The sequence below is a fragment of the Xylocopa sonorina genome, chromosome 6 (assembly GCF_050948175.1).
Source record: "Xylocopa sonorina isolate GNS202 chromosome 6, iyXylSono1_principal, whole genome shotgun sequence".
In the NCBI taxonomy this organism is placed as follows: domain Eukaryota; kingdom Metazoa; phylum Arthropoda; class Insecta; order Hymenoptera; family Apidae; genus Xylocopa; species Xylocopa sonorina.
The window spans coordinates 2459025-2485440 of record NC_135198.1 but is presented as its reverse complement, the minus strand read 5'-3'; the positions used below and the strand labels follow the sequence as shown (position 1 = coordinate 2485440).

The window sequence follows — 26416 nt, the reverse complement described above, 5'->3', positions numbered from 1 at the left end:
CATTGTTCGGATAAACGATGATAGAAATGACGTGGGAATTTGAGATTCGAGGGGATGCTACGTTAGTCCTGTTGCTAGAGATCGACCGAGTCTCGTTTGGCTATGTCTCTTAATGACTAAGCTGTCGGTCGTTTTGCACGCGCGACGTCTCCTTATGAAATTTTTCAAGGAACTGAGATTCGTTGCACAGAAAAGATTTCGAAGGTATATAAGAACAAGAAGAGACTCCTACGTATTTACTGTTAACATTAATAAACAATAATTCACCCGTGACTCAGCCATAAAGAAACCTAGCCAAACGAAATTTAGTTAGTTTCTAGTAAAATAAGTGACCTTTCGCCCATCCAAATCTCAGGATTGTACATCATATCCATTGCGACGTACGAACGCCTCCAAAACTTTCCGAGCAGACCCCGTATTATTATGGTTAAAAACTTCGAAACGTTCAAAGATCGTCTATGCGACAAAGGGTTACTGAGTCGTCGAACGAGCACACCAGCGATGTTTTGTCATGCAGCTTGAACGGTTTGCTGTTTAAAGATTCGTTCTTCAAGCTCTTCGTTACCTTTAAACAACACTGCCATTTTGAACGAGTCGCGTTCACCGATTTATTCATGATGAAGCAGCAGCCAGGGTGCCGCGAGTGCGCATCGATCGCGCGATGCATCCGAAACGGAAGACACGCGCTCGACGAGGATCGTCGAAACGCGGACGAAGGCCACGATCCGATGGGCCACCTCGCCGTGTCGAGCGGCGAACAACGCCATATTCAAATGCCAAACGATGCCCTTCAACGTGGACCGCGAAGCTCGAACGTACGCGCGACGCTGACTCGAACTTTACGATCCACGATCGATCCTGCTGGAAATGGACTGTCGTTTCGTCGCAGGATCGTCGTGACAGAGATGAAGAAGAAAAAGAAAAAAAAAAAGAAAATGAAAATACTCTATGTACATGGTTCTTTAAGTAGACATTTTTTCTTACTACTAATTAACTTTACCGTGTAATTTACCAGATCGTAAACTGTTAGAGGGACGCGCGTCGCGTGGACGCAACAGAGGATCACAGCTGCGTCCGCGCGACGCGCAAAATTCGCGATATCCAGATGCAACATCCGCACGGTACTTCGAGGTGTAACCGATGAAAGGAAACACGGGTAAACCCTTTCAAGCTGAACACAGCGCGCGCGTGACGCTGCATTTTAATTCATCGAGGGTAATCGAACGTGCGCGCGCGTTCGGTAAAAATACTTTGAAATTGAATTTTACTTGACCCGAACAAATTGTTTCTTTCGGATGGTACCGAGGAAATGTTTTATCGAAATGAGAATGTCAAGATTTTTGTTCGAATAAAAGAATGTTTAACTTTAGGAGGGTAAAGATTATATTAAAATAATTCGTTCGTTTAAAGTTGGGGTATTTTTGAGGTTGCGCGATTTTAAATAAATGATTCGCTTGAGAGTAAATCCTTCAAACATATTTCAGGCTGAAAGGGTTAATCGTCGTTGAATCGACGAGGAAGTACTTTCGTTTTAGATAGAATCGTTCTACGTAAGTTAGAGGCTACTTAGAGGGGCGATGGCGTCCCCCCCCCCCCCCCCCCCCAAAATGAAAGTCTTGAAATCTGTAGCACGTTTAGAAATAAAATGGCTCTTCGCAGCCCGCTAAGTGTGTTTCGTCGAGAGACATAAGTGCATCTAGTTTTTAAAATACAATATTCGCACTTTAAATCAGCCATTCGCGGATCAGCTTCACCCTTTTTCAAATCAAATTTGCTCTTTTGCAAATCAAATTCACTCTTTCTGCTTAAATATTTTATTTCAGAAAAACTCTAAGTGTAAACTAGGTAGTAACGTATCCAAAATCTCATTCAAGAAGCTACAAATATGTATTTAAAAGTAAATACGAATTCATTAAGGTCAGTGCATATTACACGAAATTCATAATTACATAATTAATGTATGTAGTATTTATGTATGAAAACTATGTACAAATATCAACAAGAAAACGTAAATACTGATAATTGATCTTTTGAAGAATCCAATTACCCCCAACTTTTCGAGTCACCACCAACTGCTACAGTAGAATCATTACGTATGTACGCACTAAGCTAAGATATATAAATTATATTTGTACATAATTTTCATACATACATACTGTTAGTAATGTAATTATGAATTGCGTAATATATACTGACTTTAATGAATTGGTAATTACTTTTAAATAGATATCTGTACCTTTTTAAACGAAATTTTTAATTTCTTACTTCCTGGTTTGCATTTGTTGTTTTTTTAAATAAAATATTCAAGTAGAAGTACTCGATCCGAAAAAGGGTGAAGTTGATCCGCAACAAGATGAATCTGAATCGCAAAAGGATGAATTTGCTTTACAAAAGGGTGAATTTAAAGTGTCGATATTGTACCAACTTGCTCTGTACACTGGCAGAGGATTGACAGAGCATTGACCGTTTCAAGGTTGTTTCGATTTAGACAATTTTAAGAATTAAAACGCCGATCGGTACGAGAGACACGTACAATCACTCTCGTACCATTCGACGTTCGAACCTTTCCGATTCATAGGTCTAACTCGACGACGTTTCTAAGTGTTCTCTTATCGAGCGGTCTCTCAGCAGAGATCCAGTGAATCGCTGTACCTCAACACAAGGATGTTGCATTCTTCGTAGAGATCATGTTTCGCGTAGTCATCGCCGTTTCAAGCAGCGAGTTTTAACGTTAACACTGTACGGTAGATCGTGCGCCGCCCGTCTTACGATCCTTCGATCGAATATCAGCGGACTACCAAAAGAACGAACAAAAAAATTAAAAAAAAAAGCGTAAAAAAAAAATAACACGATAAGAAGGACATTGTGTGGAAACGTAAGAATGTGGGAGCATCGAATCACATCTCAGACGCATTTTAAAAGGATAACGATGAAGAAAAAGAGAGAAAGAGAGAGAGAGAGAGAGGGAGGGAGAGTAAGTGAGGATCGCGCGAAAGGGAAACCGTATCTTTGAGTGACTGTTTTAAACGAAGATAAAGATTCAAGGATGGAAGATGGAGAACTGAGGCGGGCGAAGGAAGCTGGCGATTGGAGAACCACGATTTCCCGCTCTATCATTACTGTATTCACGTACACATATAGAATAGTGGAAAGTAAGCTACTTTAAGCTATTTTAGCGTAATATCGGGGGAAATGCAGATATCGTTGTGTGTATGAGAACCGAGGAGAACCGCGACGTTCTCTTTGTCCGAGCGAAAGAGGAAAGGAGGAGAGAAATGGGGATTTGTAGCGATCGAATCGCTGCACGGACTCGCGATGCTATTTTATCCGGTCGACTGTATCAGCCGTGTCTCGTGGACGAGTAAATCGCACGAGGACCAGCCAGAGAACGAGTGCCAGCGCGTGGACGTTCGCGGACGAGAAAAATTGCCGTCGCCGTTCGAAAGGCGCCGCGAAAAAAAGAAAAAAGAAAAGGAAAGGCAAAAATAGAGGAAAGAATACCATTTTTCTGGTGCTATTTTTATATAGGGATACGTAGCGACGATTTGATACCGGGCACTCCTTCTCTACGTTCAGAAACGCGTCGATTCAAATTGTAAGACACGAGGGTCGCACGTTCGATCGTTGGGGAGAAACGACACCATTTTTATCGTGCTCCCAACGAAACAGCGGACACTTTTCTGAGGCTCTCGCTGTTCGTTTGCCCGCCGCTAGTCCAGGCTCTCGACAAATTAAGCGATTATCACGATTATTCGGTCGTCTTCGAGCGAGAAACAGACAAGCATGAATTCAACTTGGACATACGCATCGTCCTTAAAAAAATAGAATATTGTTTGTTATGTAATTTAACTGAAAATGAGAATAGTGTCCCGTCGTCAATAATCGCTGAACAATGTCTGTAATTCGTTATAGTATTCCAGTGTAAAAATTGTCGACTAATTCTGAAAGATTAAGTCAAACTTTTCTAATTAGTAAGCAAAAAATTCATAAACTCTCAAGATAACAGATTTATATTGAATGTTGCTCCGAATCAGACATCATTTTTGTCTACGTTAGTATAGACGCGTGGAAGTTCCATAAGATAAATCTAGTGTCAAATGCGGTCCTTTCCTGTTGACAAGTGTTTAACCCTTTGCAAATTAGCCCAATGCACATAATTTTCAGTTCATAACAAATTACAAATGAAATCTGTTAAGGAAAGTATGTAACTGTTAAGGAAAAAACTGTTACTTTTTTTTCAAGTGCAAAGGATTAAGGAAATCTCGTAGAACAAACTTGTTTGACAAAGATCATTTTTTCACTGAGAAACTTATCATAGTTAACCTTGAAAACGACCTCACCGACGCTCGAAAGCATTGACCAGCGATGGGTAACGCTAGAGTTTGTAATGATTTCGAGATGTAATGGTAATTATACTTTTCTTTCTCTCTTGTCTGCTCAATCTTCGGAACACTCGTCACGTTCGAGTCGTGGGTGTTCTCCCTCGTCTTTCTTTTTTTTTCCTTTGTTTTTTTTTTCTTTTCTCTCTCGCTGAACTTCAGCAGCCATTCCATCGAGATTGCTTTTGAGAAATCGCGCGGGGAACGAAAAGCGGAACACACGAATACTCGATTGGCCCCGTGACTTTCCAAAAGTTATGTCTCGCATCGAAGAATGCCGAATCTTTGATCGGAGATGTGCAAGTATGCGAATGTGGTGTGAGCCACCGACTATGGTGTTTTTACGATTCACCGATTGTGTTTGTTAAAATTAATTATTATTGCTATTACGATGATTATTAATATTATTATTATATTATTATTATAAAATGAGTGTATCGCAGTTTAAATATATCTATTTTATATTAAATGATCAACGGTCCGGGATCCATCTTTCGCTTTAATCTCTTCCACGATGTATAAGCATTTGAATTCGTTCATATTTTTATTATCGTTCTTATACATAATTTACACATACACAAACCGCGTTCATTAACAGTTTGCTGTTAGACGACATTCGATTCCTTATCAATCAGCAATTGATCCTGTTATCCTTACCCCACTTTCGCATCACACGAATAATTTGTTCCACTTGCGAGTTCGAGGTGTTCTTCAGAAGCTGTATGATCTCAGGTAATAGTTCCCTAAAAGCAGAAATTAAATAATCACTTAAAACAAAAGATATATTATAAGAGGTATATCGAGTAGCAGAGTATATGAGCAACCAAAGAGGGCAATGTGAATTTTTTCACTGCATCGCCCCTCTCTGGGGACTTGCCTAAACATACGGATGGGCTATGGCTTTGGGGGTGTCCTCGAGGCTAATACGAACGACCTAAGAAGGCATTACCCTCCGAACTCTCGTGGTAAGAACAACCAATAAATAGTAAAGCGTTTTAGAAGCGCATTCATTCAATTTTGGTACGCGTTGCAAATTGTAAGATACGATTCTTTAAAGACTCTTGCTGTTAATTTACTGTTAATGTGCTAATCTAAGCACTCGACAATTTCTGCGAAATAGGATTATGCACACGATCAATTATATATGTATATATGCGAATTTCTCAACCAGTAATCCTCTTGTAATCTTCTTTACAACTTCTTACAATGGATTAACACGTTGAATGCCATGGAGGCCACCGGTGACTGGCACTCTATTTAGCGGTAGCACAATGGATGCCACTACTACGTAATATTAGTAGAAATACATAATTAGAATAAATGTGAATACTTAAAAATTTGTCATAACTAATGAAGCGCCTGCTAATGAGCTCATCAATAGCGGTACCAAAATGGCGAAGTCGCGGTTTTAATCGAGGCAGATGTTAGAAACAGGTCGGAAGGTCTATTATATAAAAAGCAGAGAAGAAGACGAGTGCTTTCGGAAAACTGTATCGTGTATCTAGAGGTTGCAGGCCTTTTAGTGACGGATGTTGGAGCACCGTTCCACTATCATCGTTACTATAACGGTGCGAAGAAATTAGTGCAGTATAAAATATATAAAAATAATTATTTACGCATAAAATATATGCCTATCGCGCACGCATATTGCAGAATAGAAAATTGCGCCACAGACAATTCATATAAAATTAGCGTGGCATTCAACGTATTAACTTTTCTACAGTACATTAATTTTATTTTTATTTCAATATACGTCTTCTATAGCACAGAATATAGCACGTGTGTTTTAAGTATATACTACTTAATTCAACTCTTATACAAAGTGCACTTAGATTTTTATCGTTAATTTAAGGAACATTAGAGTAAATTTGTTAAACGCATAATAGCAGATAACTCGTTTTGTTGTTTTCTAACCACAGTTTCATAATTTATCGCGAAGTACGTAGTGACTGTTCAGCGGAACATAGTTTGAGAAAAACTGCTGCACGCAGTCGTGTGTACAGAAAATGTATCTCGCAAAGATATATCGCAGATGAAGGTATTAAACGAAGTATTAGAAAATAGCAATTAAGTGAGAAAGAAGGGAACTTACTTCGGTTGCCTCTCAGCCACGATGTATTGAAACGTACCGCAACAGGCGCCACGTTTCCCTTCCCAATTTTCTGGACTCGGATCCATTCGTTCCAACATGTCGAACGCCTTCGCCGCGTACCAAAATTCCCCAACTTTGTAGCAATCGTTCGCGATCAGTTGGAGCAAGTTGAACGATTCCGTGGACGTGTCCATTTTTAAGTACAAGTCCCAGGCCAACTGAGGCTTTTTGTTCATTATGTCTAGATCAGAGTAGAAAATTCTAATGAACCGATTTAACCCCTTGTCTTACGATTAAACTTCGCGAGATCGTACGTATGGAGACAATTAAATTTAGCGCAACCCTATGCATCGAGTTATCGCGAAATGAAACTAAAATATTCTAATTTCTATTTTTATAAGTTAGAAGAAATTGATGGATGGTGGTGGTTTTCAAACATTAAAATATACCAGTCATTTCCACCAAAAGAGTTAAAGATATTTATCAAGCAACATTTCATCTTTAGATGTTCGAAGTATAGCGAAGCGAGAGGGAGACTAGGCATCGGAAACAGCCTCACTGAAAACAGTTCTTTTGATAAAATATCGTGCATAGCCTTTCGTATTTTGAATATAGTGATCGAGTCGACGCAATTGCTTCCAGCGCGATAACATGAAAATGTTCTTATATCGCCGCTAGTAACCATCCAATGTTCGTGCGATAATAAAAATTTCGCACTTAAATATCTTGAAAAATGTTAAACGTTGAAGTATCACGATTTCACGGAGGAAGTATCATTGTGTCATTTATTTTTCATATTTACAGGAAATTGGATAAAATAAAAAATTGTTTTTATCGATGATGGTCCTGACGAATGAAATGAAAAATACGAAAGTCTCTTCTTTTCTGCTAAAGAGTCAAAATCTATGATATGAAAGAATTATAGGTTTCTATTTGAAAAAAATATCGATGCTTCCGAGTAACTTTGAAAACGCGAACTGAAAAAAGTGAACAAATAGCACGGTTACATTTCCCCTTACGTCATCATTTTTTGTTCAAGCGTATGATGTTTGAGAATTAATTGTTGCAGCGTGATCACTTACAGCAATGCGCCAAAAGGCTGGCGTAAACGTAATCGTTCTTGTATTTTTCATTTCGTATGTTCAAGAACGCCTCCTCCGCCTCCTTGAAATAGCCGGCTGCAGCCTGCGCCTGGGCGTAGTCGAAGTTAAAGTTGTCCTCGTTGGAGAAATAGGTTTTGATCGAGTTCAGGTAAACTAGGACTTCCTCGAATTGCCGGTAAAGGAAGAAACAGGAGGCCATGCATTGTCTGCCAGGTATTGTATCGCATTCGGACGCAGACGAACCCACTAATTGGAAGTATTGCTGCGCAGTCTTCATATTGTCGCGCTGAAATTAATTCCATTGATTCAATTTTTGAAGTCGGAACAGCTAAAGATCAACCGAAACGAAACGGACGACTTAGACGCTAAAATAAGACAAAAATTAATGACAAGAACACGGTTACGTGGATAATTCTTTATTATTACCACACTGGTATTTGCTTCGAGGATTTTCAGAAATGCGTTCCTGGTGCTCTTTACCTTCGTCTTATTTCGCCTCGTAAAATGAACACTTCCGTTTCACCCGACGTATGTCGATGTGAAATGCAAAGTAAGGTACGAAATTAATTCTCTTTTTGTTCTATGTACGTTGGCACTGAAAATTCTTCAATAATTTAGTGGTCGAATGTGTTAAAATATTGGGGCTTTAAATTCACTCTTTTTTTAAATCAAATTCGTGCTTTTGCGAATCTTTATTCTTTTGCAAATCAAGTGCTGCTACTTAAATATCTTCTTAAAAAAAAAAAAAGAAAAAAACCAAATGTAAACTACATAAATAAGTAAAAGTTGTAATACTATATAATTTTTAAAAATTGCAATATATTTTAATATTTAATACACATTGCATTTTACAATAAAGATTGAACAGGATCGATAAACGAAAAGAAGCATTCTATTTGCAAATTTTGTAGAAATCTTGAACGTTTCAAGAGCAACAACACAAAATTCCGTAAATTTGATTTGCAAAAAAATGGATTTGAAAATGCCAATACTGTACGTTGCATACTGAACTGCAATCAGTTCTCTTCGAGCTTACCGAATTTGTCTCCTGGCCCATCACTGCGTTCACTATTCCTTTTAAAATATACTCCTGCGGGACGGCTGGTTCAAGATCTTTGATCAACTCAAACGCCTCTCGCACGTCGTCTTGCTTCAAATAATAAATCACCAAATTGAGCCTGGCCTCTGGTATCACATCGACTAGATTGGGCAAAATTTGTAACGCTCCCTCGCCACCCTTAAACACCTGAGGAAAACGAAACAAATTTTCGAACATTTTCTCGCCATCATCCGTTCGTTTAAACACAAGCACAGTTTACAAAAAAGTCCACGTACGACCGTATTGTGGCGTATCAGATCGTGGCTGAAGCTGAAAGAACTCGACGTCTTTTCTACCAATTGTTTCATCTCATTTTGCGCGGCGGTGCCGTTGTACAAACGGAAATGATTGCACGCCCTCAGATTTGTGGCGATGGCGCTGTCGGGATACTTTTGCAAGTAAACCTGGAGAACTTCTTGAGCCACGTCGTAATAATCCAGCTTGTAGTAGCACAACGCAACGTACACGTTCAATGCGAAATAATCTCTGCGAGAAATACACAATAAAATATTTCTGCAAAACGTGAACGGTGAACTTCGAGAATTATTTACATTTTAAGAGAATTTTAGGATAACGAAGGGAAGAACAAGGAAGGAAGCGGATACCTGGAACTTTTTAATTCCCTTATCAAATAGATATCCAAGGATTTATCGTCTACGCTATCAACGCTACTCGAATCACTGTCAAAGTCCCTGAAGAGAAGATATCTTCCTTTAAAATACCAAAGTTCGACCTGTTATTCTAAGGAAATATTCGCTCGAATTAGATTTACTATTTCCTCCCAAGTGTAAACATTATGCAATTTTGTAGCTAACAACTCCCTACTATTTTAAATGCTTTATTTGAAATTTAAGGAACAGTTCCTCGACTGCTACTTGTACGCAATTTCCTTTACTAATTATATCAAATATACCACTGAAACTCTGTTATAATTTATATTTGTTCTTCTTTTTTTATTTACTGACGTCGAGTCACGCTCGATAAAGGAATACGAAGGATTAATGTAAAAACAGAAATCTCTAAAACACCTGCTCTACACTTTTCGATACACTCTCGAGCGAACATTTACTTCGATGAAAAGAAACGGGCAGAAAATCATTTCGATAACAACCTGTTCTCCAGCAGAATCTTTTTGTAAACATCGATAGCCTCTTGGTAATGAGCTCTGAGATAATGAATGGAGGCTAGGCTCAGTTGATCTTCGATTACATCCTCCAGCATGCGATGGTACTCCATCAACCTTGCTTCGTTCCCCATTTTATGGGCCAAGTGAAACAGGAGTCTGTTCTTCAATTTACTATGGGGCGCATCTTCCAGGATCTTCTGCGACTCAGGGTACATCCCAAGATAGAAATAACAGCAAGCCAAGTTCGTTGACAGATCGACCGACGTCTGCTCCTTCTTTCTTAAATTTTCGTAAATAGTTGCTGCGCGTCTGTAATCGCCAAGGTGGAAGGCACAATATCCCATCCATAACTCAGAGTTTAAAGTACTCTCGGTAGCATTATTAAACTCCAAAAGCGTCAAAGCGCCTGTATAATCGCGCTTCTCCAAGAACTCTTCTAACTTTGGAATCTTTTTATCCACGGACGCGGACTTCTTCACGCCTTCGGATGAGGCTGGCTTCGCTCTTGATAGTATCTGTTGCAAATTTTACGTTTAAACACGCGAGAGTATCGTAAATCGGAAAGAGAAGCGAAATGAAAGAAATATGAATCGCGTGGGAGATCGAATGTAGATGTAAATGATTTTTGAAACACCTTACGAGTTATTTAGATTAAAGAAAACGGAAAGAGTACGATGCACAATGTTATGTTTACCATTTTCAGTCACCGTTGCTAATAGTTACGTGAACGTATCGATTATCAAATGGTCATAAAGGCGAATTATTATCGTATTATATTATATTATATTCGAGTAACATAGACATTAATTTGTTGAGAAAACGACAGGTTAATTAAACGATAAAATTTTTAGACTGATAAATTAATAGCATATTTAGAAAGTTTAAATTCAGTTTCCTCGTATTGCTATCTGCAGATGTCGCTTTAATAGCGATTGAATTTAAACAGCTTTACTCAAAATTGAATAACATATTTTTTTTATCCCCAAGACAAACATTTTTCAAAGCATTTTAATTTTGCACTGCGAGGTATTTGCATTGCCATTAAAATATAAAAATAAGAAAATTTCCGGGACGAATGTTTTAGACGTAAAAAATTGGAGCAAATAGAAAAGCTTGCATGTATCCGCATACGTAAATTAGACAGAAATTTGGATCGAAAACAGTTGACGATCGAGAAATTTTACGCAATAAAAATACTTCAGCTGAGAGTCGATTGAAAACAACAATCAGAACGCGACCGACCGTCGTAGAGGTTACATCGCCGGTGGTGTTTACGCATTTCTCTCCGTAATGTTGGAAGGTGTCAAACACGTTCTATTAGTGCTCTCCGGCAAAGGTGGTGTTGGAAAATCGACAGTCAGCACCCAGTTAGCGCTCGCACTCAAGGAATCCGGTTTTCGAGTAAGTTTCGACGGTTTCGATTATTTTTAGGTTAGATTGCTTACACGTCAAAAAACTGCTGCACAGGTTGGCTTGCTGGACGTCGACCTTTGCGGGCCTAGCGTGCCTCATCTGTTAAATTTAGAGGGCAAAGATGTTCATCAATCTTCTGACGGGTTTGTGGAATAATTCCTCTATATCGCTACGAACAGTGTGCATTAGAATTTTTACAAGAGACGTTTCTATATTTTTGTCACCATGTTAAACTTTGTAGGATACAATTATTTGCTTGTGTTATTATTGTTTTATCGTCCCCAGGTGGGTGCCAGTGTTCGCGGATAAGGAACAGAAATTGGCAGTCATGTCGATAGGGTTTTTGTTGAAAAATCCAGACGACAGTGTCGTCTGGAGAGGTCCGAAGAAAACCGGAATGGTTAAACAATTCTTAACCGATGTCGTCTGGCAAGATATCGATTACTTAATCATTGACACACCACCAGGAACTTCGGACGAACATATCACGGTGATGGAAAACTTGAGGTGAAATTAACATTTATTCTATTCTTTTCATAATTACTGACACGTTTGTTGTATTCAATATAATATATTATAAAACAAAATCGATAGATCTATTATACTACTAATGTCTTATGCTTTTGGTCCTCCACATGTGACTATGATTAACAATCATGTGACGTTCGAACCAGTCACATTTCTAGTTAGATAAGCAATCGACCATGAGATTGATAAGCTCACAGCCTGCTTGAATGTATAGTAAATGAGACTGTATTATGATATATAATACTGTGCCAAAATAAACACATCATAGCCCACTACCATTTTAAATCTACTTGTTATATAAAATGTAAAAATTACTTTGCTTCAGCTATTCCTGTTCTCGTTTTTCAAAAGTTTTATTTTGAAATTTTGAGGCAAGTGCTGTGATAAAGCTTTTTTGCTTACTACTTATTTAAAAAAATATCCATATTCCTCAATGATAGAATTATAAGGATCTCAAAACAAATATACACTGATAAAGACTATGTACTCTTAAAATATCATGACTTGTATCATTTTGTCTGCCCTTTTTCAAAGATATTGTGACGTACACTTATTGAACGAATGGATGGACCATGATGTGTTAATATATTTCCTGTTTTCTTTTTTTTTTCAGAAATGTAAAATGTGACGGTGCACTTATAGTAACTACTCCGCAAGCAGTTGCAATAGATGATGTGTTACGAGAGGTAACATTTTGCAGAAAAACTGGAATTCATATATTTGGTATTATCGAAAATATGAGCGGCTTTGTCTGTCCTTCGTGTTCGGTTGGTGTAATATATTCACTTTATTCGCAAAATAAAATTTCTACCATTTTGATAGAAGAAAATATTAATTGTAGGAATGCACGAATATATTTTCGGCGGGCGGAGGAATAGCTCTTTCGAAAATGGTGAACGTGCCATTCCTGGCGAAAGTGCCTATAGATCCACAAGTTGGAAAATTGGCAGAAACTGGTCAGAGTGTTCTGGTAACTTTACCTGACAGTCAAGTAGCACAAGTGTTTCGAAAACTAGTCGAAGAGCTCACCCAAAGCAAGGAAGCATGAGAATAACAAGTTTGATCTCGTATCTACATTTACAGTGATATACAGTACTTGCACGTGATCTTAATATTCACTTTAGTTAATTTTAAACAAAACGCATTTCTTTATTATTTTACAACGAAATTGAATAAGATAAATTAATTTCAAAGGAGCAAAAACAAGCAAAGGTTTATTAAAAATATATTTGTTCTTCATGACATCGTAATAGGCATATAATGTTGTAAAATATTTGTGTTGTATACAAATGATACGTAGAATAGTAAGGGGTTCATCTAATTGCATTTTATACAAAAGAAGTAGAGTGTACTTCTATAAATACATACAACGATTTTTATATGCTGCGATTCGCAGGAGGTGCAAAGTGTCGACATTTTTTACACATTATGACCAATACACAAGTACATGTGTATTGTCCGTATCAGCATTAATAAGAACACGTAGGTACACTTTAAAATTTTTGTACAATAATGTGAATAGAATTGTATAATATATATACATCGAAATCATTGTAAATTTATGCATCGATCTATTTACAAATCTTTTCAAAATGTGATGTTACTTAATTATTTACAATTTTTAATTGTTGTATACATATTCAAAAATAAAAAAAAATATATATATTTTCCTCCTAATTTGATCTCTTTATTATCCGTTATTAATCAATTGGTACAAAATAATAAATGAAATCACTGGGTCGATACTCGTTTCAGGTAAGCTGTCCAAAGTTCCTTCTTGTACTCCAACGTGGCAGCCAATTTATCTTGCGCTTCGGTAATACCTCTACCAACCACGGCTGAATCAGCACCGGAATTTACAACAGACTCTGGGGTATTGTACTGTTGACCCAAATCATCAGAACTTTTCGATAATTTTACTCCGGGTGTCAACTGAATAAGTCCCAAATTCGAGAAGATATTTGACTGGCAAACAACACCGCACACCATATCCGAGCTTTGCGCGATAGATACAGCGCTCTGCGTGTATTCACCTGTCGTCAAAGCTCCTTTAGAAGACATCTCTGCTAATATGAAAAGGCCACGGGGCTCGCTTATATTTTTTAAACCATTTTTCAAACCGTCCACGATACTTTGACCAGCAATCGCATGTACCGTGATGAGATCCGCCCACTCTGCTATTTTATAAATGCCTTTCTGATATTGCAACGATACTGTATTTCCAATATCTGCGAATTTCCTGTCTTCCATCAATAAGAAGTCGTGTTTTTTGGCCAATTCCTTCAGTCGTTTTATAAAATCGTCGTTGAAATCTTCTACTATATCTATGTGCGTCTTGAGGATCACAATGTGCGGTCCTGTTAAATCGGCTAATTCTAAAATAGCGTCAGCTTTAGTCAAGTCTGCTGCTAAGCATATTATCGATTGTTTCGCCTCCATCAAATTAAACAATTTAGAAGCAATCGCATTTTTTGTCTTACTGGCACGAACGTGAAATGGTGTCCTCAACCGTTTGTCTGAAACTTTTCAGAAGTAGAAAATAGCAATTCTAGCATAACGCAGTGAAAAAATCAATTTGTTTGCAAAAATATTATTTACCTTGAACAGAGATAATAGGTGCTTGGTATTTTAGTAAATAATCCGTCACTTCTTTTACAATTTTTGGAGTGATTTTATTGGATTCCAAGAGATACGCCATAAGTGTGTTGATCGTGTATAAACTTCTCATCTGAATTCCATGATTCTCGATATTCTTTTTACCGCCCTGCTCTCTGTCAACCACCACAAAAGTCTCTGTCACTTTTAAACCTTCCTTTCTAAGAGTATGGACTGTTTCCAGAATGCTACTACCACTTGTGACCACATCTTCAATAATCACGCAGCGGTCTCCTCGCTTGAAATTGCCTTCTATCAATTTCTTGGTGCCATACGCCTTTGCTTCCTTCCTTTTGATCAACATTGGTATGTTAGAGTTGACAGATATTAACGTTGCTAATGGTAAAGCTGTATAAGGAACGCCACAAATTTGTGCTATATCCGAGTATTCTTCTGCAAACTTCCACAATGTTTTAGCCAAGCGAGCCTATTCAAAGTACAAAAAATGAGTATTACGCAGAGTGTCCAATCTAAAATTGGTATGAATATTCATCGATAAGTAATTAGAAACATCTCTTAACAGAACACACCATTAGTTTCGGATGCGAGATTATTACTCTTAGATCGAAATACACTGGAGTTTTGAGACCAACTTTGGTTACAAATTCCCCAAATTTCAACGCATCTATTTCATACAACGCGATAGCCAATTCCTTCAATTCAGTATTCATGGCGCTTGAAATTTGAAACATTATTTTAGTCTTTTGTAGGACCATACAATCTGAAAAAAAAAGAAATAAAACGATGAAATAGGTCATCAACTTTTAGTGATTAAGGTTAAGTATTAACCTAATATTCAGATTTTTATATTGTATTTAAAGAAATCTTCATCTTTACCAAATATATTGGAAGATTAAATATAGAAGACGTATGCAATAATTATGATTAATATAAAATGATTGATATCAGTTTCGTTTCCTGTACGTCTCCAATTTTCTTTTTGATATATCTGCGGATAACAGATAAACTGCGCTATCTTTCTATTTGAGATCGGATCTTCTCGCGCGCTAAGCATAACTTTCCACATGAGCAAAAAATTGTAATCTTTACAAATCATAATAAACAAAATGCTTTGATTATGCAAAAAAAAGAAAAAACAAATTTGGTTAAAGTACTGATAAAGAATATAAATGTATCTTTTATTCGTTTCTCAGGGGCCGTAGCTGACGGAGAATCTATCAGGCACGGTATGGGCTTTACGACCCCAGGATCCCGAGTATGCAGGTCTGATATTATTCATACCAATTCGAATTGTTATGAATAATATTTCGATAAAACACACGTACATGACAACATTTGAAATAATGGAAATGTGATTAAAAAATCAAACTCTGCAAAATACGGGGCTAATGTAAATAAGAAATCGAATGCATATCAACAATATCCTCCTTATTACTTTTATTCAATATTGCTGTTTTTTATTATAAGTGAAGACAATGACACTCGTTGAGAGGATTGGATATCGTAGAAATACATTGCCGTACCATATACGACAATGTCGAAGGTCGACTGTCGTGTTTGATTTCATTTCATTCTATTTATTTCCCCAACCCCAGAGGCCTTTAACAAATCCTGTGAGACCAGCTTGGCCAGCTTTTTTAGCTTGATCGCCAAGTTTTTCGCTCAAATCTGGAAATTCGATCATATTAAAAGCCAAATCGAAAAAGAGCGGTTTACAAGGAATAGGCTGCATAGATGGTGGCAATTTATAAACATTAGGTTGTTTCGTAAGAAGTGCAGTGTCCTCCCTGTACTCATGTAAACGCTCGTACAAAGGCTTCTTTGTTTTCGTGTATTTGTTTATACCCGGTTCTTCCTCTTGTTCGTCTTCTAAAACGCTATGCGCATGTGCCGCGTATTTGGCACCTTCTATGGAAACCTCTAACTTACGAAGAGCTTCTATCAACGACTCCGGAAGCACTTTACCATACTCTAACGCGTCCTTTACGTGCTGTGCAGATCTTTGATACAAAGCCATGGCCTCTCGCCATCGGTGTAAGTTTGCTAACGATTGCGCCATGTAGTAACATCTGAATGCTCTGTAGCCCTTCGTTTTTGCTTCTTGCTCGCGTGTGAATTCCTCGTCATCCTGTAACTGCGATATTTCAACGAGATTGTGAAGAGCCGCCTCGTATAGTCGTACAATATCCTGCGGTTTTGCTTTCGCAGACTCTTCAGCCAATTTGATCAACGCTAGGTTCCTTTCCAAAGTACGGGACAACCTGATATATTGCAAATACGTAATTAAATGTTGCGAAGGAGATAGCTTGTCGTTGTCTTTGTTCTTTAATTCGGTCTTAAAGAAATCTCGTACAGCCGAGATCGCATCTTTACAATCTATAAGGTGCGCTTCTAATAAATCAATCTTGGCTTGATTCGTCGCCGCTTTCTCCAAGGTCTGATTCAATCTAGAGTCGGCAATTAGAAGACCTGCCGCTCTCGGTGGTACTACGCCACACGATTTTCCACGCCATGTTACTTCCTCAGTGTTTGCCTGTTTTCCTCGCGTCTGAGCTATCAGAGAATCTAAACTAGCTAATAATTCTCCGCTTAGTTGTCCTCTCATTTGCATTAAGTCGTCTATGGCAGTGGTATCTCCGATGTTATAGGCACAATATCTAAGGCTCGGGGCAAGCTCCTCGACGCGGGCATTATACATAACTTGTTCCAATTCTGGTAGCGCTGAAGCTAGTTTTCCATACACCACCTGAGCTTTTTTCAAATTCTCCATTGCGTTCTTCCATAATTGCAATTCAAAGTGCAAAGATCCATGTATCCATGCCACGTATGCTTGAGCTTCCAGCTTTGTTCTTGCATCGCAATTAACAGTCTGAAAAAGATACTTATATTAACAACCGATTATATTTACACAGAAATCTCTTAGTTTACCTCTATTAATTCTTGTAATTGTAAAGAATACGTAGCAGCTTTTCTTAGTCTGGAAATCAAGTGGAATTTCTTCCTTGGCTCTGTATTGGACTCTTGACGCAGCTGCATAGCATAGCTCCAAGCACGCTCCGCCATTATTAATGGAATTTGTAAAAATTTATCATCCGTCACCATCGTAGCTGTTATGTCTCTTCGCTTGAAATGACGTTTGTCTCCCTGCGGAACTTTTAAAACTTTCCTGAGACGTCTCAGCCTCCTTGAGCAATAACCACGGTATCGTTGGTAATCACCGTGTCTCAGCCCATGTTGTTGCTGCGCTTCTTTTATTGTTTTTAAAACTGTTTAACCGTCAAGTAATCATATAGTCGTAGTTCTTAAAAATAAAAAGGAAAGATATTCATTTATTATTAACCATTTGAGTATCGTGGACTTTTGAAGAAATCAAATCGAAAAGTCCAATGAAATGCGATAGCGTCTTTCAATTTTTATGTCTAAAAAGGCTAGGGAATATGATGGCACTTTTCAATTTCTACGTCTCAATATCCCAAACAACGCGATGGCACTGTTTTTCTATTTATCAATCTAGCGCGCAGTCAATTTGGCTCTTCTCATCGAGTAGCTGGCACTTTTAAGCATTGAACAGGAGCGTGACCGCGCCGTCTGGCATTCAAACGGTTAACATGACAAGCAATATCAATAACGGCATAAACGTAAATAACCATATAGCAGTAGATATTTGGAAATAATTTACAAGATGATTTTCTTGTTCCGAAGGTTACGTAGAACTATTCTTTTGAGACGAATTCAGTCGATGGTGATTGTAAACGATTGCCAAAACCACAAAATGACAAGCACAGGTTAGGAAATGGCATATGGCATTAACAAAACTGTCTTCGCGTATGAGAAACTTTTTGAAAAGGATACTTTCCAGCGAATACGTCTTCTGTTCCGTCGATAGCACGTCATCATTTACTTGATTCTCTTTCAAAGATTCGCTATTCTTTTCCTCGACAACCATCGTACCTTAACCACGTATTCGACTTTCACCAAGTGTTTCAACCACGAATCCAACAATCACAAAACAATTCTATATAGTTACATTTGGTAGTAGTTTACATTTCAGCGGACGCCTTTCACAGTAATTACTTCGAACTTAAACCAATAATGTAATAAATAACAAAGATATTTTAACGAGAACCTAAAAATATATTTTCAGTATTAATTTCATTGAGACTGTTTATGGTAAAATCATATATATCAATGATAGATAATATCCCGCTATATTCTCTTAGACGTGTTACATTTTTTGGGGGGGAAATTTTATGACGAAACGAGTACGAGTTGGTATCCATGGAACGCAAAAGCGCTCCGCTTTATGAGCTGCGCTGGAACTGAATAATTAACACAAATCTCCTATGGAAAATAATCTAAGTTGTATTCTTATCTATTTGAATTGAACAGTTACGAGTACAGGAAAATGAACGTACCACTCAGAATACCAAAATCGAATGAATAACCATAATTTTCCATAAACATATAGCCGTAGATATTTGAAAATAATTTTTCAAAGCCGCAGCGAAGCATACCTGCAAATCACTGGTTTAATAGTTATAAATGCATAAGTAAAATACGGACCAATCAGATTAGAAATCATCTAATGCCTGTGTGAATTCTACGCTACGAATTCTGTTAGGAAAATAAAAATAGCTAACACCCAGACAACACAGCAAATCACATAACACTTTAAAAAGCAGGTTCCGTAACGTCACAGGAGTATCACCAGGACTACGCGTGTGCGTAGTGTGCGTGAAATGCAGCAGCTAATGCCGTTCATTCATAAATTTTTTCAGCAGTGGCGTACAGCTACATTTTTCCATCCACGTTATAAACGAATATTCAAAATGATGAAACTAAACAATTTACTTATTTTGATTCTAAAATAGATTAGCATGAAACAAAGATATAAGACTACATACACTTATTGTTTTTATTATTTTTTTATACATTAACTCGATTGATACAGCGATTTTTGGTTGCAAGTATTGCAGGTATTGTAATTTCTTATATATTTCAGTAGTATTATTGTAAATTATTGTATATTCCAGTAATGCGATTAGTTTAAGCACTTTTCACAGAGATGGCGCCAGAGGTTCTAAAGTGGGGTTACCATCATCTGTCTCACTCTTTCTTATAGTACCTTTCTCTCTTTTACCTCTAAAGCGGCAAATATAAAAATGATGTATAATATGATGAGATTTAAAAGCTCTTTTCCTATTAAAATTGCACAAAATGTAGTATTTATTATTTATATTTACATACGTTGCTTTACATTCTCACTTGCAACCAACAATTGCTGTATCAATCGAATTAGTTTACAAAAAATAATAAAAACAAGTACAGTCTTGTATCTTTGTTTCATGCTAATCTATTTTAGAATCAAAATAAATAAACTGTTTAGTTTCGTCATTTTAAATATTCGTTTATAACGTGGATAGAAAAATGTCACCGTACATCTCTACTGAAAAAATTCATGAATGAACAGCATTGGCAGGCGATATCAGCAGTGGAACAACTGTTCTGGTGCATTTCAATACGTGTAGTCCTGGTGATACCCCTGTGGCGTTACGAAACCTGGAGGCACCTACGTGTTGTCTGGGATATGTATGTCAAGCTTTTTTTCACCATGAACTTGAATTGCGATTGCGCAGGCTTTGGGGAAAACCCTGCAGAATTGATAATGATTCAGTAGCATGATTTTACTTTCCCTTCGGTTGGAGATAAGGTAACAGTTCTCAATATCTATGAAATACTTCGAATTGTATGACATAAATTACTACTGCGAGTACAGGGAAAATTTATTCCGATTATTAAATAAAAACCAAAGGTAAGATTATATATAATATATTTGTTTGAGATAAAAAGATAAAATTGACCAAAGAATTTAAAAAACTGTAAACCAAAGTTTCTTTTAATAATCATCGACTCAAATTGGGTATTTACTTAATTAAATTAAAATTGTTTATTTAATTAAATTAAGATCAAAATAAGGTTTAGGATAAGATTAGATAAGCATGATTTGATAAGCAACATAAATAACGAACTTCTGTTAATGCTATACATCTTTTACAAACATCAGCAAATTTGCAATACCCTCATTCTGTTGTTTATTCTATTATCAATTTTATTTTATTATTTCAGAATAAAAGATGGATAATATAAAGAAGAATATTAATACAGTACAATTACTACACAATATAAGTGAAAAGAATTTCGAAGAGGTAAAAAAGATTATACAAACACTATCAATAGACATTAATTGTAGAAAGTTTGATGGTAATATACCTCTGCATTATGCTATCTATGTAGAGGATGTACGAATAGTTGAATATCTTCTAGAAAAGAAAGCAGATATATCTATTGAAAACAATGATAATGAAACTCCTTTTGATCTTGCCCTTGAACGGAAAAATGAAGATATTATTTTATTGCTTGGGACAGAAATAATAAATAAATCTCTTGAAATAGTAGGAAAATCTGAATCCAAAACTTCGCGGAATACAGAACAAAGCGCTTCTAATGAAGAACCTATTGAAGAGATAGTAATAACAAAAAGAAAAATTTTGAATCTTCAGAAACGCTTACAAGCTTTGTTAAATAACAACAACAATTCACCTTACGAAGAAGTTAATTTTTTTATTTTATTTTTGGAAACATTTTCAATTGTTCATGATTCTGAGGATAAGGAAAAGGTTATGAACTTCTTTTATGGTAATAATAAGAGTATGAAAAATAATATTGGGAAAATGCGAAGCATAATATTAAAAAGATCAGCGAACACTATTATCAAACTTGATGGTGTGATCCGTGCTATTAAATACTGTTATAATGGGGAAAATAAAGAATGCAAAGATCAGTTTTTTATTGAATTGAATCGATATTTGGAATGTCTAATGCAAAAGGACGATGAGTCTCGTAGTGAAAACTTGCTTAAATTTAACTTTTTTAAATTATTTCCTGACAATGAAAAAAAGAATGTAGTAGAAAATAATGCAGTAACTGACATGCAACTTAAAGATTTCATATTAAATGCTTATAAAGATGGCGTAGATTGGCAAGAGCAATGGTTTGAGTTCATTGTAAATATTTATCCTGGCCTAGACTTAAATGAAGGTTTAATCAAAGAAGCAAACACTAATTGTGTAGAAAAGCAACTAAAGCATTTAAGAAATAATTTTGTTCATGAATTTCACCGATTTGGTATACAAGAGTTTAAGGAGGCAATTATCAACCTGAGAGGTAAACTTTTAGAATATTATTTTGCTGAGAGTGTACATAAAACATTTCAATCATTCGGTGTAGGCCCTGAGAAGATTGAACAATCTCTTAGTACAGACCTTGAGCAATTACAAGGTGAATTTAATGTGTCAGGCGAGGTTTTACCCGAACAAGAAGCAAAAAATTTAATTGTTTATAAGTTTGTGAAATCAGTGTTTCCAAATAAATCGCTAAACAATAATAACAGTGATGTGAAGGAATACATAGAAGAGTATTTTAAATTTATGTCTATTATCGAGGATTTGAATAGAACAAGTCAAAAAGAGGATTCAATGAGGACAATGGATAACGAGGCAAGAACAGAAGAGGACTTCAATAGAACAAGGCAAGAAGAGGATTCAATGAAGAAATTAGACGATAAGGCAAGAAGAGAATTATTTGAACAGTTTATAAGGTTAAGAAAGTTTAAAGAACTTTGCCCTGACACTTATAAAGAAGAACAACAAGAGTTAATGAAGAAGCTAAAGAATTACAAGATAGATGAAGGTAAATTTGATTTGGTCTGCAGATATTACATAGAAGAGGGTAAAGGTTTTGATAACAAAATGTCAGAAGTTGTAGCAGATGTTTTTAAGTTTATAGATGGCATTAACGAGGTAATAAACGATGATTTTAACGATTTTAAGCAGATAAACATTATTCATTTAAGTGAGTTTATTTTAAACAAAAATAGTGACAGTAAAGTACTTGTTTTTAGTGAACGTAATAATCTCAAATCTAAATTTCAAGAACTAATAGAAGAAGAACCAAAAATGAAGCGACTAGTTGATCAAGTCGACTCTTTCAATAATGTCTGTATACAAGTTGATAACATAACTTTGGAAATCGACCTCAAACAAACTATTGGAAATATAATCAGAACGTTTTATGATGCATACAATGAGTATAAAATAGAATTTAATATAAAAGAGATATTCAGTAGTGAAAGATTTTTAAATGAATTAATATGGCAAGATATAAAAGCAGGAGCATTAATGAAACAAAACAGTAAATCAGCAGACCATACTGACAAATGTCTGCAATACAAGACATTTGGAACTATATGTAATTTAATAGATGTAGAATTCTTGTCGCCTTATATTGTGAAGCTGATTGAAACTAGTGTAAAAGAGAAAAAAACTAATAATATCATTAACAGAAATAATCTAATAAAACTGATCGATAACTTGTTAAATAGAACAGAGTATGATAAGTATCTCAATATTCTATTGAATGTAGATTTTGAAGATTTCGAGCTTTATGAAATATTTTATGATAAAGTTTTTGAAAAGAAGATTAATGTTAAAGATATAAATTTAATATTTGAAGATCTTACACATCTTGATAAATTCATTGATGTGCTACTAAGAAAGAGTACAAGAATAGTGCAAGAGTACAAGGGCAGTACACGGTACAATAATGATGTTATAGAGTTAATAAAGAGTGTTGTGGAAATAATGAATCAGAAAGTACGTAGTAAACTTGAGTCTAATAGCTATAAAAGCTATGAACACGAAAGTAGTATAGTGCTTCAAATATTAATGAAAGGGAAACAGATAGAAGAAAAATTTGTAGAGATAATAGAAAAGAACTATCCAGGCTTTATAGACAGGGAACTATTAATTGTCAAGATAAAAAATAGAAGTGGGCACTCTGATGAAGCATTAGAAATTTTAGAGAAATTGGAAGATACATTAAAGTCTGATACTATTATAAGTCATAAAACAAGATATCTATTAATTCTCAGAGAGTTAGCTCATACAATATCCATGTTGAGTATATCCACAAGTGGACATTCCACAATATACACTCAAAATAAAAGTAAAACTGCTTACGAAAGATTATTCATTGAAGTTACAAATTACATACTCGACTTAGATAATACAAATGGAAAATTTGACATAATACAGACTTTGAAAGAAAAATATGATCAAATTAAAGATTTAGATATATACAATAGAATGTTGGACTCTTCCAAGCTGCTTCACTCTGATAAGTATCTTGATCTTTTGAATATTGCAAAGGAGGTTGCTTATTGGTCCAACAATGATAAAGATGAGTGGATTGATGCTTTAAGCATTAATAAGGAAATTTATTCATGTACAAAAAAACATTATGATAAGGACCATAGGAAAACTATTCAGATTGTTCGAATTGTTGCAAATACATATTCAGAACTTAGTAAATTTTGTTGGGAAGAAAAGGATTATCTAAATTCATTATATTATAACCAAAGTGCACTTAACATATGTATTATTGCTTATAATATTGGAGTAGAGATATTCGGCTTTAATCATTCTGATGTATCTGGCATTAAACGGCAAATTGCAATAATTATGTATTTTATAATAAAGAATTATATTAGCATTGGCGATTCAAAAGATAACGTGGAAGAGAAATTAAAATATTATGATGAAGCACTTGAAATAGGCAGAACAACCTATAAGTTTTTAAACCATTCACTGGGTGAAAAATTTAAATGGACTCAGAAAATTAAAAAAGTAATTGACGAATTAACAAGCTGGAAAAGTTCGCATCAAACTTTGTAAAGATTCGTACCTTTAACGCCTTAATGCCTTAACTCAATAGCAATTGACGTACGATAAACATAAAACACTTAAGTACCGTTTTGTTCGATCGCGTAACTCTGAGACGATTTTCCTGACGAATTTTTCCATGGTTCTACCTCCACGACAGTATAGCATTCAAAAGGTGAACCAGTATTGGTTTGCGGTTGGTTCAACTTTCCATATATAAACAGAATGAAAGTAGAATTAAAACAGGATTGTGCAATGTCGCCCCAGGGGCCACGACTTGGCATTTGTTGGGTCGTGGTATCGGGTTTGACGCACCCTGGGCTCCCAGTCTGTCCGGATCACGGCTGGTTGGAGGCGACGACGACAGCCGTACGGGGTGGACCACTGTTGGTGGTCGTGCCTCGCGTATTTGCATTGGTGTCGTCCGGGGAGCGCGGTCGGTACGTTTGGGGTAACGTATCGAGCATTGCACGCGTAGGTCCCAGGAGTGGTGGCTGTGTGACCCAGCCATCACTCATTCTTTGGACGGGGGAGTGTGTCTCGTCGACCACATTCCCCTCCGGGAAGGGTCCCCTTTCAGTCACCTTAAGGGACCTTGGCGCGGGGGGGTGGGGAGGACGTCCCCTCCCAGCAGCGCCGAGGACGGTCACCGTGGGGTTTTAGCCGGTAAGAGTCCGGCATACCCCCGGAGTTCCCCAGCTCCGGGGGATCCATGAGGATTTCCCCACGATAAAAGAAAAAAAAAAAAAAGGATTGTACAATGTAACCAAACGGATTGCGTTTAATTCAGTCAAAAATATCAATTGTTTCAATCGTAGAATTATATTTCCGCACTCTACTTAGATTAAGGTAGATTAGTAAATTTATTATAAAAAGTTAATTATGCCATATTGTTATATCGTCCTAAATATTCGGGTGCTATTAAATTACCGCTTAAAGCGCACGATACAAGTAATCTAAAGCTACCACAAATTACCAATTTGTGTTCGCTGAACGGAAAATTTAATTCGTAGAAAAAGTCTTAGAGAGGTTATTTAAATGTATAAGAGAAGAAATCTGTGCCTTAGATTTTAGAATGGTTCAATTTATATGTAAGTTAATGGATAGAGAGAATCTGCTGAACCGTTTCATATTGTGATATTAATCAAAGTCAATAGTGCAAAAGAGAAACTTCAGCGTTAGGTAATCGACCGATGGTTGTTATCGAACATAATTATATTAGCGCATCAGTGTAATTGTGATTTTTAGTATCCTATATTGAATAAGTAATCATATGAAGAATATTTCTATATTGAATGAATATCTTATTTTGAATAAATATACAACGATATATAGATACAATACAATATGTATATATCTGTAGATGTAAAAAATAAAGAAACTTATTATCTATTGATTTCATTATATGAAATTTTCTGTTTAAAATTTTTAAACTGGAGGATTCTCGTATGTCGTTCAACTTTGCCATTAAGCTTCCATTGAAAGTATGGAAGCAACCCAGATAACCAGCGATTGGCACACCAATGACACTGGGTGGAACGAATTCCGCGGTAGCACCACAGTATACAGTAGCGAAACTCTCTGTCGGCACCTTTGATGTCGGTATACCGTAAAATTGAGTGCGCATGCGCGACAGAAGAATCCAAATCGCAGTGCCACCTGGATTTCAATCTCACTTGCATTTTTTTACTCTCTATCTGCCCAACTTATTTTTACGTTTAGTTAATCAAAATTTAATAAAAATAATGAATGAATTATTTCTAATACACTGAAAAACAAGGAAAGAAAGCAAAAATCGAAAAAATATAAAATACACATGTTAGTATGACTATAAAAATGTAAGAACATAAATATTATACAAGATAAACAAGAGGAAATATAATGAAAAATTCTTCAATTCTTATAGCCCCTTCTGCACATGTAATACTATAACAAAAAATATGTATTATAGAAAATTACAAAACAATATAAAATATTTATATAAATTAACAATTCCCTTAAATTATTTATCAAAATACTTTTAGAAATTAACAATTATTTTAAATTGATTCTTTTTCGCTTTCTTTCCTTTTTCTTCTAAAATATTCGAAATAGCTTGAACGTGCTTCACCGCTTTCAAGCAACTTTCAACAGATATTGAATTCCCTCCAAATTCAGCTTCAGGTTTGGTTAGATATTCAATCGTCTTTTTATTTGCTAAGAAAGAGAGAGAAAGAAAAACTAAAGAGCAAGTGAGGCAGAAGTTCAGATGGCACTGCGATTCGGAGCCTAGTTTCGCGCA

General features: G+C 36.1%; 5 protein-coding genes across 6 annotated transcripts in view; 1 reads left to right on the top strand and 4 right to left on the bottom strand.

The window, feature by feature from the left end:
- The window catches only part of Maf-s (MAF bZIP transcription factor K), a 475183-nt gene that overhangs the window by 319303 nt on the left and 129464 nt on the right, over window positions 1-26416 (bottom strand). The gene's annotated exons all lie outside the window — the stretch shown is intronic.
- On the bottom strand, window positions 5011-10320 carry Ttc26 (tetratricopeptide repeat domain 26; the record flags this gene model as incomplete). The annotated part of the gene is made up of 6 exons (XM_076896499.1): window positions 5011-5122; window positions 6472-6712; window positions 7554-7860; window positions 8611-8820; window positions 8910-9159; window positions 9785-10320. Coding segments are annotated over 6 exons (1656 nt in total), but the record flags the coding sequence as incomplete, so codon positions are not given.
- Nubp2 (NUBP iron-sulfur cluster assembly factor 2) lies at window positions 10994-12788 on the top strand. The gene is made up of 5 exons (XM_076896232.1): window positions 10994-11200; window positions 11267-11355; window positions 11498-11719; window positions 12354-12507; window positions 12582-12788. The coding sequence occupies exons 1-5, from the start codon at window positions 11090-11092 to the stop codon at window positions 12786-12788; spliced, it is 783 nt and encodes a 260-aa protein (XP_076752347.1). The 5' UTR covers window positions 10994-11089.
- Window positions 12949-15387, bottom strand: R-l (rudimentary-like). 2 transcript variants are annotated; one of them, XM_076896230.1, is made up of 4 exons: window positions 15233-15387; window positions 14926-15116; window positions 14339-14822; window positions 12949-14262 (listed from the first exon to the last, which is right to left on the bottom strand). In XM_076896230.1, the coding sequence occupies exons 2-4, from the start codon at window positions 15109-15111 to the stop codon at window positions 13472-13474; spliced, it is 1461 nt and encodes a 486-aa protein (XP_076752345.1). In that variant the 5' UTR covers window positions 15112-15116; window positions 15233-15387; the 3' UTR covers window positions 12949-13471. The 2 variants fall into 2 exon arrangements, with proteins under 2 accessions (XP_076752345.1, XP_076752346.1); XM_076896231.1 differs by having other exon boundaries at window positions 12949-14256; window positions 15233-15384.
- On the bottom strand, window positions 15764-18380 carry Srp68 (signal recognition particle 68). Its single transcript, XM_076896350.1, has 3 exons — window positions 18209-18380; window positions 17285-17622; window positions 15764-17225 (listed from the first exon to the last, which is right to left on the bottom strand). The coding sequence occupies exons 1-3, from the start codon at window positions 18300-18302 to the stop codon at window positions 15930-15932; spliced, it is 1728 nt and encodes a 575-aa protein (XP_076752465.1). The 5' UTR covers window positions 18303-18380; the 3' UTR covers window positions 15764-15929.